The following is a 12,775-nucleotide window of genomic DNA, read 5'->3' on the forward strand; positions in this document are numbered from 1 at the left end:
CTCCCACCAGCCCACGTGGTGGACGCAGTGAGCTGTCTCCCCTGATAGCCGGGGAGACTGAGGCCCAGAGAGGTGCAGTGCCCCTCGCGGTCACACAGCCAGTGCGGGGCAGAGCTGAGAGCAGAGCCCAGCTAGGTCTGATTCCGGAGGCCAGGTTTCTTTTTTTTTTTTTAACATCGCACCATCCTGCCGCCACCTCCTGTTCTGAGTGAGACCTTCCCTTACCTCCTGCCCACAAAGAAAAATCTCAGCCTGCTCACCGTCAGTTAGCACTTTGAAGTTGCCCGTGCGTCCTGCCTGCCGTCTCCTCGCACGAGGCACAAAGCAGCTGTCCCTCCCTGCCTTGCCCCTGAGCCTGACCTTGACCCACTGACAAGGGCTTGCCCGTCTCCCGCCCCAGGACCTCCACCACGGGCGCATCCAGATGAAAACGCTGACCAACAAGTGGTATGAAGAGGTGCGCCAGGGCCCCTCGGGCTCGGAGGACGACGAGCAGGAGCTGCTGTGATCGAGCGACGCCCCGGACGACCCCGCAAGGCCTCAGACGCGCGCACGGGCAGCTCTCCGCTCTCAGGGCGGAGGGAAGGAGGGTGACACCCGGGCCGGGGTCGTCCCAGCCCAGGACTCCGGACCCTGTGGGCCAGCCGACTGCCCTGCAGCGCCCCCTCCCCGCTCCTCACTGAGCCTGACCGCGGCCCGCAGACTGGAGGGCCCCCGTGCAGGTAGATTCTTCCTGTTGCTTCCAGAGCCAGGGAGCATTCATCTGTCCAGCGAGGTGCCCGAGAGAACCCGCCGTGCGGGGTGTCCCGGGAGCGCGGTGCCAGTCACCGCCATCCCTGGCTGCTGCCTTCTTCACAGAGCCCTTCCCTGCCGGGGGGCCGCGAGCCGGCCGCCGCTTCCCCGCACCTCGTCACGGTGCCGCGGCTCTCACCGAGCGGCGGGCTCAGAACCTCGCCCTCCCTTTCGTGATGTTGCTCTCGCTCCGTGAAAAGGAGAAACCGAGTGACCGTTTTTGTTTTACCTCCGACTGGCACCTCACAGGCTGTCTCCCCAGGCGGCAGGCGGCTCCCGCCTCCTCTGGGAATGCTGTGAATGTTTACACTGGAACCGCGCGCGCACAGGCCCTGGAGCCTCGTTGAAAGCTGCAGCCCTGGTTTGGGGGGTGAGTGAGCCTCTGTGGGCTCAGAACGCCCTCTGGAGGGGAAACGTGGAGGCGCAGGTTTGTGCGGGCCTGCAGCCGCTGTCTGAATTCGGTTTAAGTTGCCGCACTTTGACGGAGCAGTGAGAACCTAGCAGTACCTCCCTGACCTGACTCCTCGCTCAGTGGTCCTCGTTTGCCCAGGCCCCTTTCCCTGGGCCCCAACCGCGGGTGACCCGCTGCGCCGTCAGCTCATCAGCATCTCCTTTCCCGCTCCCTGTTCTCTGCCGTCTTGGGTCCTGTTTGCCCACCATGCATCCGCTTCCCGGGACTCCCGTGGCCTGGAGCCGGATACATCCGCGCCTCATCTGCCATGCGCGAGCAGCTACTGCTACCTCGGGACTCACCCAAGGGCGCCTGCACGCGCTCGCGCGCTCTTGCTCTCTCTCTCTCTCTCACACACACACACAGCACCGTGGTCCGGCCCCTGGGCCATCTCAAGGTGTGAGCTGCCCATCATCACCAGATGAATGGTCACTGAGTTGCCCGCATCCACCCCCGTCACCGGCCCTTTAACACGCCTCTACCTGGCTTGCTCTGTGCATCCCCAGGCCACCGGCAATTTCTATATGTGGCTCAGAGTCCCAGCTGGAGCCTCGGAACTCAGCGCCCCCTGGGGTGGTATAATTCATCGCGAGCACGTCCCTGGGTCTGTTGGGGACCCGGTGGGCCAGCGTGGACCTTGGGCTGGCAGCAGAGCTGTCTCCGTCTTTTCCGCCCCAGGCAGGGTGGCTCAGGGTGTGAGGAGGGACGGACCTCAGGACCTTCCAGGACTCACGTGCCCTGCGTGCAAGGCCGGACCCCTGCCCTCACCCTTCCCCTTTCCCCGGAAGTGTAGGTGAGAAGCCAGGCAGGCGGACAGCCCATGGCTTCCTTTTTGTGCATGAAAAGTAAATCTGTACTTGACTGCTAAAAGGTGATCACTTCATTTTGTCACATTCCACCTTAACCTCGTAATTTGAGCCAAATAGGATTATTTTACTTCACCTAATCTCCCCACTGGAAGATTAATGCCAGGCTTGATTCCGGTCTCCATCATTTCCGGTTTCTTGTTGGTGGAAAAGTAAAAGATGAAGTGGAGGGGACCTCTGTCCATGCGCAGGGTGGGGGGAGGGCAGCAGGCCTCAGAGACCGGATTGTCCTCTCATTCTTCAGTTCATCAGTAACTTGCCTCCCCACCCGCCTTGAAATTCAGTCAGATCTTGAGGTGTAAGTTGCATTGTAAATTCAATAGCCTGCCAGAAAAGACTCTTTTTCGGCTGTGAGTACATAGATATGGAAACAGGTCCTTCTCCGTTCACTGTGCCCTTGGTCACCAAGTCTCACCGGGCCTCCCACTTTTAGCTGAGACCCGAGAAGGACACTCCGTAGAGAAGCACGTGAGGGGCCTGGTGGAAGTTCCCCGGGGCTTGGCTGTGTGGAGGTGCTTGCCGGGGAACCCTTCCTGGTCTGGCCGGGCACCAGCCTGGACTTTATGTGGGCCGCTGCTGCCCTCTGCTGGCCGAGTCGAGGTTTCGCAGTGTGGGAGCGCAGCCCGCGGGGATGCGGGGAGCCCGTGTTCCTCAGCGTTCTGCGCGTTCACCTTTGCATAGGCCAGAGCCCGTGGCGAGGTTTTTCTGGTGGACTTCTTTCAGCTGTCGTCGCCTGAGAATCAAAAACTGCTGTCTGCCTTTACCGTTCCTGGGGTTTTCCTGGTGGCTTAGCTGGTAACAAATCCACCTGCAATGGGGGAGACCTGGGTTCGATCCCTGGGTTGGGAAGATCCCTTGGAGAAGGGAACAGGCTGCCCGCTCCAGTATTCCGGGGTGTATAATTCCATGGACTGTATGTATAGTCCATGGGGTTGCAGAGAGTCAGACACAACTGAGCGACTTTGTCTTTACCATTCCTAATAGTTCTATTGTTTGGGGCAGTAAATGCCCAGGAGATTTTTTAAAGCCCAACTTCACACATGCTTCCTATTAGGTCTAGGCCATGGGACAGGAGATCTGTAGCACACAGAGAAGGTAATAACTTTAGAGAGAGGTGAAGGCTGCAAAGTCAGTGAGTGCCTCTGGGAAAGGTGGTTAGCCAGTGAACTCTGAAGACCTGCTGTCTTGGGGAGTCCTGCAGCAATAATCCCACATCCCAAGGCCCCCCAAGCAGCTCTGTGGTTGTAGGACCCCTGGAAACAACCGTACTTGGAGGTTTGGGGCGTGAGGCCTTAACAGGGAAAGAAGCTGGCTTTTCCTGGTCCCCCAGAGGTCATGTTTGGGCTGGGCTGGCGCAAGGCCTGGCTGAAGGTGGCTCAGTCCCATCGTCTGGGGCTCAGACCCTTGGCCCAGGGGCAGGCCAAAGGGCCGCCTACCTCAGGCAAGCCACCTCTTCAGACTGGGCTGCTGGCGGGGCCCTGGCAGCCCCTGCATCCCCTAGGTCGGCCTCGTTTGCCTGCAGACTCTTGTGTGTGCAGCGGCATGTGGAAAATCCTCCAGTGGGGTGCCTTCTCCTTGAAGCCAGCGTCAGAGGTGGCCCCATGGGATTTCAGGTCCACAAGCCCACAGGGGCCCACACATTTGGCAGAGCCCCCAGCGGGCAGGCAGTCAGGATCGCTCTTCTGCTCTGGTGAGAAGGGCCAGGGTGGGCCGGGCTGGGGGCAGTCCGAGGCGCAGGCCTGGCTGAGGGTGGGTCTGGCCTTGGAGCTGGTCCCTGATTCTGGCATGAGGAGGACTCTCAGCAGTGACTGGCCGCCAGTTAGACTTTAAATGCCAAAAAGAGGAAAAGATCCTTCTCGGCTTCCCCGTTCACTGGCTCCAGAACGCAGGCACAGGTGTCTCCTGCTGGGCGGTGGGTAGGAAACCAAATCTGAAAGGTTCCTGATGGAGCAGCCAGGATCATTGAGAAGGTGTTCTTCCAGGAGCCTGGTCTCCAAAGCCCCAGACGGTATGTTTTAAATGAAAACACAGCAGTCAGAGTGAAGGCTGGGAACGAGCAGGCAGTTCCCTGCCGCCCAATCTCCTGCCGTTTCCCTCACAAATGGAGTCAGATCTTCAGGGACTTCCACCGTCTTGCCCTGTGTTACAGACAAAAGCAGACTTTCTCATGGCCCCTGGCCCACCCCACGTCACCGATTCTCATCCCAGATGACACGGTCCCTAATCCCGGCGGGAAACAGAAGCGTGGCGCTTCCCACCCGAGAGCAGGTCTTCACCCAGCTGCTCGGCGGGAGTGTCACGGCTTCCAGGCGAGAAGGCTGAGTGGTCGGAGCACAGCCGTGGGCCCCTGAGGCCGCGGAACTGACGGGGCGCATGCAGCTTGGTGGTCGGAAGAGAAAGGTCACCTGCCGGTGCTGGGGGCCCATCCAAGAAGCCCGCCAGCCACACGCGAGAGCCGCTTTTCCAGGCCCAGCCCTGCTCTGAGGAGCTGAGACAGCACCCAGGCCGGGCAAGGCACCTTACTCGCTACTCGCTGGGCCTCCTCGAGGTGTGTGGCTGTGTGGGTGAACGTACGTGTGTGTGTGTGTGTGTGTGTGGGCGCGCGCGCGTGCTCAGTCATGTATGATTCTTTGTGATCATGGATTGTAGCCTCCTGGGCTTCTCTGTCCATGGCATTCTCCAGGCAAGAATACTGGAGTGGGGTGGCATTTCCTCCTCCAGGGGATCTTCCCCGCCCAGGGATCGAGCCTGCGTCTCATGCGTCTCCTACATTTGCCAGGCGGATTCTTTGCCACTGTGCCACATGGGAATCTAGAACGTTTTCTCGAGTACAGCTCCTGCAAAACTTGGTGTGTTCAAGGTTAATCAGAATCTTGTATTCTTTTGAGTAGTTTTCTTTGTAAAAATGAAGGATTTTTTAAAGCACTCTGTTTTGATAGAAGGACCGTGGGGAAGGCCAGCCTTGTTTCTCTGTCCTCCCCCAAGTAAGCCCGGTCCTGTCTTCTGAGTGATCTGCTGCTCGTGGTGGGGCTGCGGGCTGCGGAGGGGACGCGGGGTCAGAGGTGGGGGGGCCCGCTGTGCTCCAGCCCCTGCCTCGTCTCACTGGGCTCTGTAAGAGTTCAGGGGTGGACGGAAAACAGTAATGTCACTGGATGCTTCTTTAGAAATAAAAACGAATGCTGCTGAATCTGGGTCACTTTCTGTGTTTGTGTCCCGCGGCTTTGCAAAGGCAGGGGTCACGCACCCCCAGGCCCGGCTCTGTCAACATGGCCCGGCGCTCTCGGCCAGAAGTGGGTGCAGAAAGTGGGGGGTGATGGGCAGGAGCGTGGGCTCGGGGGCCCTGCCTCTGTCTCCGTGGGGCTGCACCCCACAGGCCCACAAAAGCCTTGAGACCAACGCCCAGAGGCAGCAGCAGAGACACCGGTGGTTTGTCATGTGTGTTAGTCGCTCAGTCATGTCTGACTCTTTGTGACCCCAGGGACTGTAGCCCACCAGGCCCCTCTGTCCCTGGGATTCTCCAGGCAAGAGTACTGGAGTGGGTAGCCCTTTCCCTTCTCCAGAGGATCTTCCGCACCCAGGGATGGAACCCAGGTCTCCCACATTGCAGGCGGATTCTTTGCCGTCTGAGCCAGCAGGGAAGGTGTAATGGTTTGGCAGATGGAGGGATCTTACACAAGGGGTCGTGGAGCCATACCCCACCGTATACGGCAGCTGGTGGGCAGAACACAGCGGCGGCCTTCAGTGCCCCCGGGAGGAGGCGGCTACCATTTATAGGTGGGGGACTGATGTCAGGTGGGCCAAGGCAGCAGGATCTGATTAAGCCCTGTAATTAAGAGGACTGGACAGTCATGTGAGGGAAGCAGGGGCTGGTCAGACAGGGGACGTACCAAGAGCAAGAGAGCAGCCATCCTGAGCGGCCTAAGCGCACAGCCCCTCTGTGGGAAGGGCTCAGGTCAGGCCCCTCCGTCCATGGGTGCTCCTCCAGGCAAGAAGACGAGTGGGTTGCCAGCTTCTCCAGGGGACCTTCCCAACCTAGGGATGGATCCCGAGTTTCCTGAGTCTCCTGCACTGGCGGGCGGATTCTTTACCACTGAGCCATCCCGGGAAGCCTTTGGTCACAGGTGCAAACATAAAACACGTGATATAAACGAAACCAGGCAAGGGAACCTGTCCTGACCCCAGGACCAGCCTTCTGGCGGGAGGCCAGGACTGGACCTCTTGGTCCCGCCTGACCCTGCAATGCCTCCCCAATGCTACCCCACCTCTCCCGCCCCTGGGCCAAAGGAGGCAGCGGGGAAAAGAGCCTATCACATCCTGGCCCCTTCTGGAACCTGAACTGCCAACCGCGTGGCCACATCAACACCTGCCTACGTCAGTGGGGAACTAGGTCGGGAGCAGGGCTGGTGGGCGTGCCAGTGGCCCTCAGCTCCCGTCCCCCTGCGACAGAGACTGGGCTCAGAGAAGGGCTTCTCCCGCCTAGTGAAACTGCGAGGGTGATGCCAGTGGGCCCGGGAGCGGTGGGAACTCTGGCAGATAGGAAGCAGGCTCTTCCAGGCCCTGGTGGCCGGCGGAGGCTGGGAGGTGGAATTTGCTGAGCCCAGTCAACCTGGAACAGAGCCCTGGGGTCAGGGCGACGGGAGCCAGCACGGCACCTGGGGAAGCCGGGTGTTTTCACTCACATTTCAACCTTCTCATGGTCCAAAAAAGCACTCACTCGGGGTGAAGGGGAGCAAGAAGCCAGGGAAGACGGGTTTTCCTTGAGAGGCCAGAAAGCTGCAGGGGAGGGTCACACAGAGCTGAAGGCCCTGTGACCAGCACAGAGGAGCCGAGCGGAGGTAAAGCCACTGCTGGTCGTTGCGCTGCCTCACCTGAGGAGGCTGAGAACAGACCTCTGGCCCAGTCCCGGCAGGAGAGGGAAGCAACATCTTAGGGAACTTCCAGCCGTTTCCTCACACTCAAATCGGTCACTCACAGCAGGGAAGCACCCTCTTCCCTGTGTCTGGCCTTTGTCTCCCATCACGTGAGGATGCAGACCTGAGTTAGAGGCAACTCAGGCAACTCTAACACGAGGCATGGCCTCGCCGACCTGCTGAGCAGGAAGACGCCTCTGTCGGATTAACCGGTCCTGGAACTGACCTCCCTGCGGAGCTCGGGCGGGAGGGAGACAGTACATGTTCTGAGGCTCTTTGGGCTGGGTTTGACGTCATTTCGCAGGGAGAGGACCCAGGGCTCTTTGGAGAAACCTCTGATTCCAGGACTCGGGCAGGAAATGTGTAAGGTGAACCTGGAGCCCCTGTCATACCAGACAGAGAGGAAGCAAGTGGGGTTTCAGGGTCAGGTCAAGAGGACTCGGGAGCGAGCCTAAGGAGGTTCCCACCGAACAAAGATGGGACTTGAGAGTCAATAATAATGGAGTGCGTTGAAATACTTAAGATATACTGAAATCAATGAGTTCATAACAATACTTTCTAAAAGTCATTCACTGGGCTTCGAGGAGAGTGAATACGTGCATGTGTTTGGCTGAGTCCCTTCACTGTTCTGAAGCGAAACTATCACAGCATTGTTAATCGGCTATACCCCAATAGAAAAGAAGTTTAAAAATCAGTCACAGTTAGCGGGTTCTAAGGCACCAGCTCATTATTCTAAGTCAAAATAAAGGGGAGGAAGTAAACATCTATCCTGCTTTTCCTAAACTGTATCACTAGTAGCAAAATAGTTGATGAGGGATGTTTCTTTTCCTTTACCTTTTTTTTTAAGTGGTAGATTTATAGGAAGCTGCAAAAATAGTACAGAAATGTTCCACGTGCCCTGCACCCAGTTTCTATCCGAGGTAACATTTTGCACAGCTATCGAGTGATACCACAACCGGGAAACTGACATTGGTACAGCCGGTAAAATCCATAGACCTTGTTCCGCTTACATCAGTTTTACATGATCTCCTGTGTGTATGTGTGTCCATGTATTTAGTTTTATGCGGTTTTGTCCCAGGTATCGATTCACACCACCACAGAAAAGTTTCTTTTTATAGAAGTATTCCAGTTGCCGAACAATTAAGACTACAATTGTAGTATCTCCATTTTGCAGGCTCCCGCTAAATAATGGATCTAAGTACTGAGTAACAGCCTTAAAGGGTATTCATATCCCAAAGAGAGAACTCAACACCATGTGCCTCCTGATGAAAACAAGACATCTATAAAGTGTACTTACAACAACAAAAAACCCAACCCACAGATGAGCAAGCCTCAAAAGTCAACTACCGAAAAGAAAAAAAAAAAAGAAACAGTCAACTACCAGGTGATATAGCACATAGGATGAAGGACAAAGACTACACGATCATTGCAATTAACGCAGAGTATCTGACAAAATTCAACACTTTCGTGATAAAAAAACACTCAACAGACTAGGAATAGAAGGAAACTGTCTCCACGTAATAAAAAGCCATGTACCAAACACCTATGCCACAGCTAACGTCATGCTCAGTGGTGACAGGCTGAAGGTTTTTCCCTGAGAACAGGCCAGGTGCCCGCTCTCGCCTCTTCTATCCAACACAGGGCTGATAGTCTTAGCCAGAGCAATTTGGGCAGAAAAAAAAATAAAAGGTATTCAAATTGGAAAGAAAGAAGTAAAACTATATCCGTTCTCAGATGACATGATCTTACATGTAGCCCTAAAAATTTTATACACACACACCTGTTAGAACTAATAAAAAAATTAGTTGCAGGATACAAAATCAACACATTATTCTATATTATTCATTACTCTATACCCAAATAATGAACAATCTGAAGAGGAAATAACAAAAACAATTCCACTTACAATAGCATCAAAAAGAATAAAATATTTAGGAGTAAATCTAACCAAGGCAGTGAAGAATGTGTACACCAAAAACTACAAAACATTGTTGAAAGAAATGAAAGAAGACACAAATTAAGGACATCCTGTGTTCATGAGTTGGAAAACTGAATATCATTAAAAATGTCCATACTACCCAAAACAATCTACTGATTCAATGTTATCCCTATCAAAACCCCAATGGCATTTTTGCACAAATGGGGAAAAAAAAATCCTAAAATTTAAATGGGATCTCAAGGGACCCCAAATAGCTAAAACCATCTTGAAGAACAACACTGGAGGGCTTACACTTCCTGATTTCAAAACACATTACATACAAAGCCACAGTAATCAAAACAGTGTGGCACTGGCCTAGAGACAGACACAGGGGCCAGAACTCACCCTTACGTACGTGGTCCGAAAATCTTCCACAAGGTTGCCAAGACCACTCAGTGGGGGAAGGACCGTCTCCACAAATGGTACTGGGAAGACTGGATATCCAGATGCAGAAGAATGAAGCTAGACCCTTCCCTTGCAGCATACACAAAACCGAAAATGGCTTAAAGATCCAAATTTAGTTTTAGTCTGAAACTAAAAAACAATTCCTAGAAGAAAACGGAAGTTTCAAGACACTGGATTTGGCAATGATTCCTTAGATTTAATGCCAAAAGCATAGGTAACAAAAGCAGCGGTAGAAAAGAGGGCCACGGCGGACTTTAAAACTTCTGCACCTTCAGAGCATGCCCCATCTCTGCTGCTCAGCCAGTCTTACCCATCGGCTCTGCGTCCCTGCCCCAGTGTGAGAGTCCTTGAATCAGTTTCCCATCCTTCCACCCACGTCAGCCTCATTTGGGAGGCTCCCCAAAGTCAGTGAGCTAAAGGCATTCCCCAGGAGTCCTAACCCAGAGTCTCTCCAGGCACAGGGACTTCTCAGAAACAAAGTTCTCTTCTGCGACTGAATTTCAGTTTCTCTTTTGTTCCCGGCACAGGCCCGGGCTCACCTGGCTCGGCGACCGGCCCCACCCACTCGCCCCTCTGCAGTCCAAGTGGAGGTTTCTATTTCCCTTTCCCTTTTCACTTGACACACATCAGCTGGGCTTGCCCCGTGAGCCTGGCTAAGAGCAGAGCCCTGGGGCCAGACAAGCCATTGGGATTTAGCCGTGGCTGCAGCTTGGCTCCTGGCGTTGGTGATCGTGACGCTGGTCCTGGCCCGAGCAGGCCCTGTCCCCACGTCCAAGCCCACCGTGGCAGGGATGGGCTGCCCCGGGGGCCGGTTCCCTTCTCTGTTGCCACGGGAGCCGGAGGGCTTCAAGAGAGCCAAGGATGCCTTGAAGAGTCACTCTCGCTGAAGAACGGGAGCTGCAGCTCTCGCCCCTTCCCTGGGCCCCAGGACCTGAGGCAGCTGCAGGTGTGGAGCGCCCTGTGGCCTCCGAGGGGGAGCTAGTCCTGATGCTCAAGGTCCTGGGGGCCGCGGCCCACTCGTCCCTGGGGGGCGTCCTTGACCAGCCGCTGCGCATGCCACGCCACGTCTGCCCCGAGCTCCAGGCTTGCATCCTGGCTCGGCTGAGGGCAGGACTCCCGCCCCGGGGCCGCCTGCACCACTGGCGGCATCTCCAGGAGACTGTGAGATGGGGTCCCAAGGCTGCCTCGAGGCCTCTGTCCCGTTCAATCCCTTCCACCTCCTTATACGGGACCTGAGAGGTGTGGCGAGTGGAGACCTGCGTGTCTGAAGACCTGGACCCAGCCCTACGCTGTCTGGGACCCTGACCCTCTTTATTCACTAAGCCCCAATCCTGCCTTGTTACTTTCTCTCATCCCTTATTGATGGAGCTGCAGAAGAAATGTTTATTTTTCTACTTTTGTACAATATGTTCAAATAAACAGTAAGGAGTTGAAAAAGAAAAGAAGATGCAACTGCCAATTTTCAGGAGGCTGAGAGAACAGAGGAACTTGATAAACAGCAGCAGAGGCTGCCATCAGCAGAATTTAGATTCTGGCAAACTCTAAAGGACAAACAATCCGGTCTCTTCAACAAATACATTCCAAGAGGAATTAAAAAAAAAAGAACGAGAAGTGTCCCTCCAAGGGGACAGCCTTTAGGATAAAGGTGATTTAAAGATCTATCCACTGGAGTGCGAGACCTTATTGGGACCCCAGGGCAAGCAGGTTTTCAAGTATGCAGTTAGGAGACAACTAGACCTGGGAACACTGACTTGATATTTGTTGCTTAATTAAGGAATTGTTATAAAAATTTAAATATGGTCAGGGTATTAAAAGTCCTTGTCTTTTAGACATGCGAACTGAAATGTTCATAAATGAAACAGATGTCTGGAATTTGCTTCCAAGGAATTTAGGAGTCGGGGAAGTGGATGGACAGGTACAGAAAAAATCAGGTTGGCCGGAAGTTGTTAACCATTCAACGACTGAAGCCCTGGGTTCAATGTACATGTGGCATCATTACTCTAGTCTGGCTTTCTTTGTAAATCAAGTTTTCTAAAATGAGCAAATGGAAAAAAAAAAAGTGGGTTTAAGCAAGAGAGTAGTTTATTTCTTGCATATAAAATCTGAAGATAGGTGGGGCAGGCCGGTTAAGATGGTGGCTTCCTAAGCATCATTCCAGCCGCTCGCCATGCCCCCCTTGCCTTGGCCTTTGCCTCAGAGTCTCACAGAGCTGCTCCATCCCAGCCAGCACAGTCAGGGTGCGAAGCACAAGCTTCTTTCTTTGAAGGACAAGTCTTAGAAGTCACAGCATTTTTCCATCCTACAGACCAGAACTAACCATATGACCACGCTCAGCTGCAGGAGAGGCTGGGAAAGGCAGTCTTTATCCTGCTGGCCAGATGTCTAAACCTCTGGGCTTTCATCACAAGGGCAGGCGGGTGAGCAACCATCAGAGTGCAGTTGGCGATGTCAGCCACGGCTCCATCCCTCTGAGCGTGTGGGGTCCCACAGGTCGGTGCTCAGAGCTGGCAGCAAGGCTCGTGGTAATCTGTACAGCTGGTGGGCCTGGTGATGCTTAAATATGCTCGTCATTTACATATGCAAATCAAGCAATCTGCTCAGCGTCTCTGCTCCCCTTAGATAGATACAGGAGCATCAGGAGCGAGTGTCTGGCTTCCTTAGCTCTCCCAGGCTGGGTGTTCATCTCCAGGAAGCCAGGACGGCAGTGCCATTTCCTATGCTGTTGCTGAAATCAAACCCAGCACCTGGGCCTTCGTCTGGCCCAAGGCCTGGATATTTGTTCAGCCAGTGAGAAAGATGGAGAGAATTGTTCAGTCTCTTCCTGGACAGCTGAGCAGCCTTGTGGGGGCCAAGCCCCCAGAGTGGGCAGCGTGGTGGCACAGACACCCCACCAGGGCATCGAGACAGGACGTCCCCAGACCACAGCTGCTCTTACACTGCCCTGAAGATCTTTGCCACGTACGTTAAGCCAACCTTCATTATTTATTTATTTATTTATTATTTTCATTGAAGTTTAGTTGATTTGCCATGTTATATCAGTTTCTGGAAACTTCATTTTAAAAAAAAACCTTAAATTGACTTTTAAAGTAATCTCCTATCGTTGCTATAATGGGGAAGTAGTATGGTCTGCCCTGAATAGAGGGGCACTGAAGACCCAAGATTCTGCTAAAGATTCTTGGCCCCGCTTTCTCTTTCTTAGAGAGAAGCTAGCATTACACTGACCAGGATCCTCCTTGAAGAGTTTAAAGGAATCAAAAAAATTTTTAATGGGATTGTTTTTTTTTTTTTAAACACAACACTCTTCACTGTTATTTAACTCCTGTCTGTCACCACTAATAATCATTTCTCCTGGAGTCTACAGTCCCACTCCTAG

The 12,775-nt window shown here is 54.0% G+C and overlaps 1 protein-coding gene and 1 pseudogene across 6 annotated transcripts in view; both read left to right on the plus strand.

The window, feature by feature from the left end:
• SLC9A8 (solute carrier family 9 member A8) overlaps positions 1-5,296 on the plus strand; it is a 73,940-nt gene extending 68,644 nt beyond the window's left edge. For all 6 annotated transcript variants that reach the window (XM_043882862.1, XM_043882860.1, XM_043882863.1 and 3 more), the window contains one exon: positions 401-5,296. In XM_043882862.1, the coding sequence (XP_043738797.1) occupies positions 401-508 (108 nt within the window). In that variant the 3' untranslated portion in view covers positions 509-5,296. The remainder of the gene's footprint in view (positions 1-400) is intronic.
• On the plus strand, positions 3,711-10,670 carry LOC122681132 (annotated as a pseudogene).
• The last annotated feature ends 2,105 nt before the right edge of the window (positions 10,671-12,775 follow it).

Source organism: Cervus elaphus, chromosome 23, assembly GCF_910594005.1.
Source record: "Cervus elaphus chromosome 23, mCerEla1.1, whole genome shotgun sequence".
Taxonomy (NCBI): Eukaryota; Metazoa; Chordata; class Mammalia; order Artiodactyla; family Cervidae; genus Cervus; species Cervus elaphus.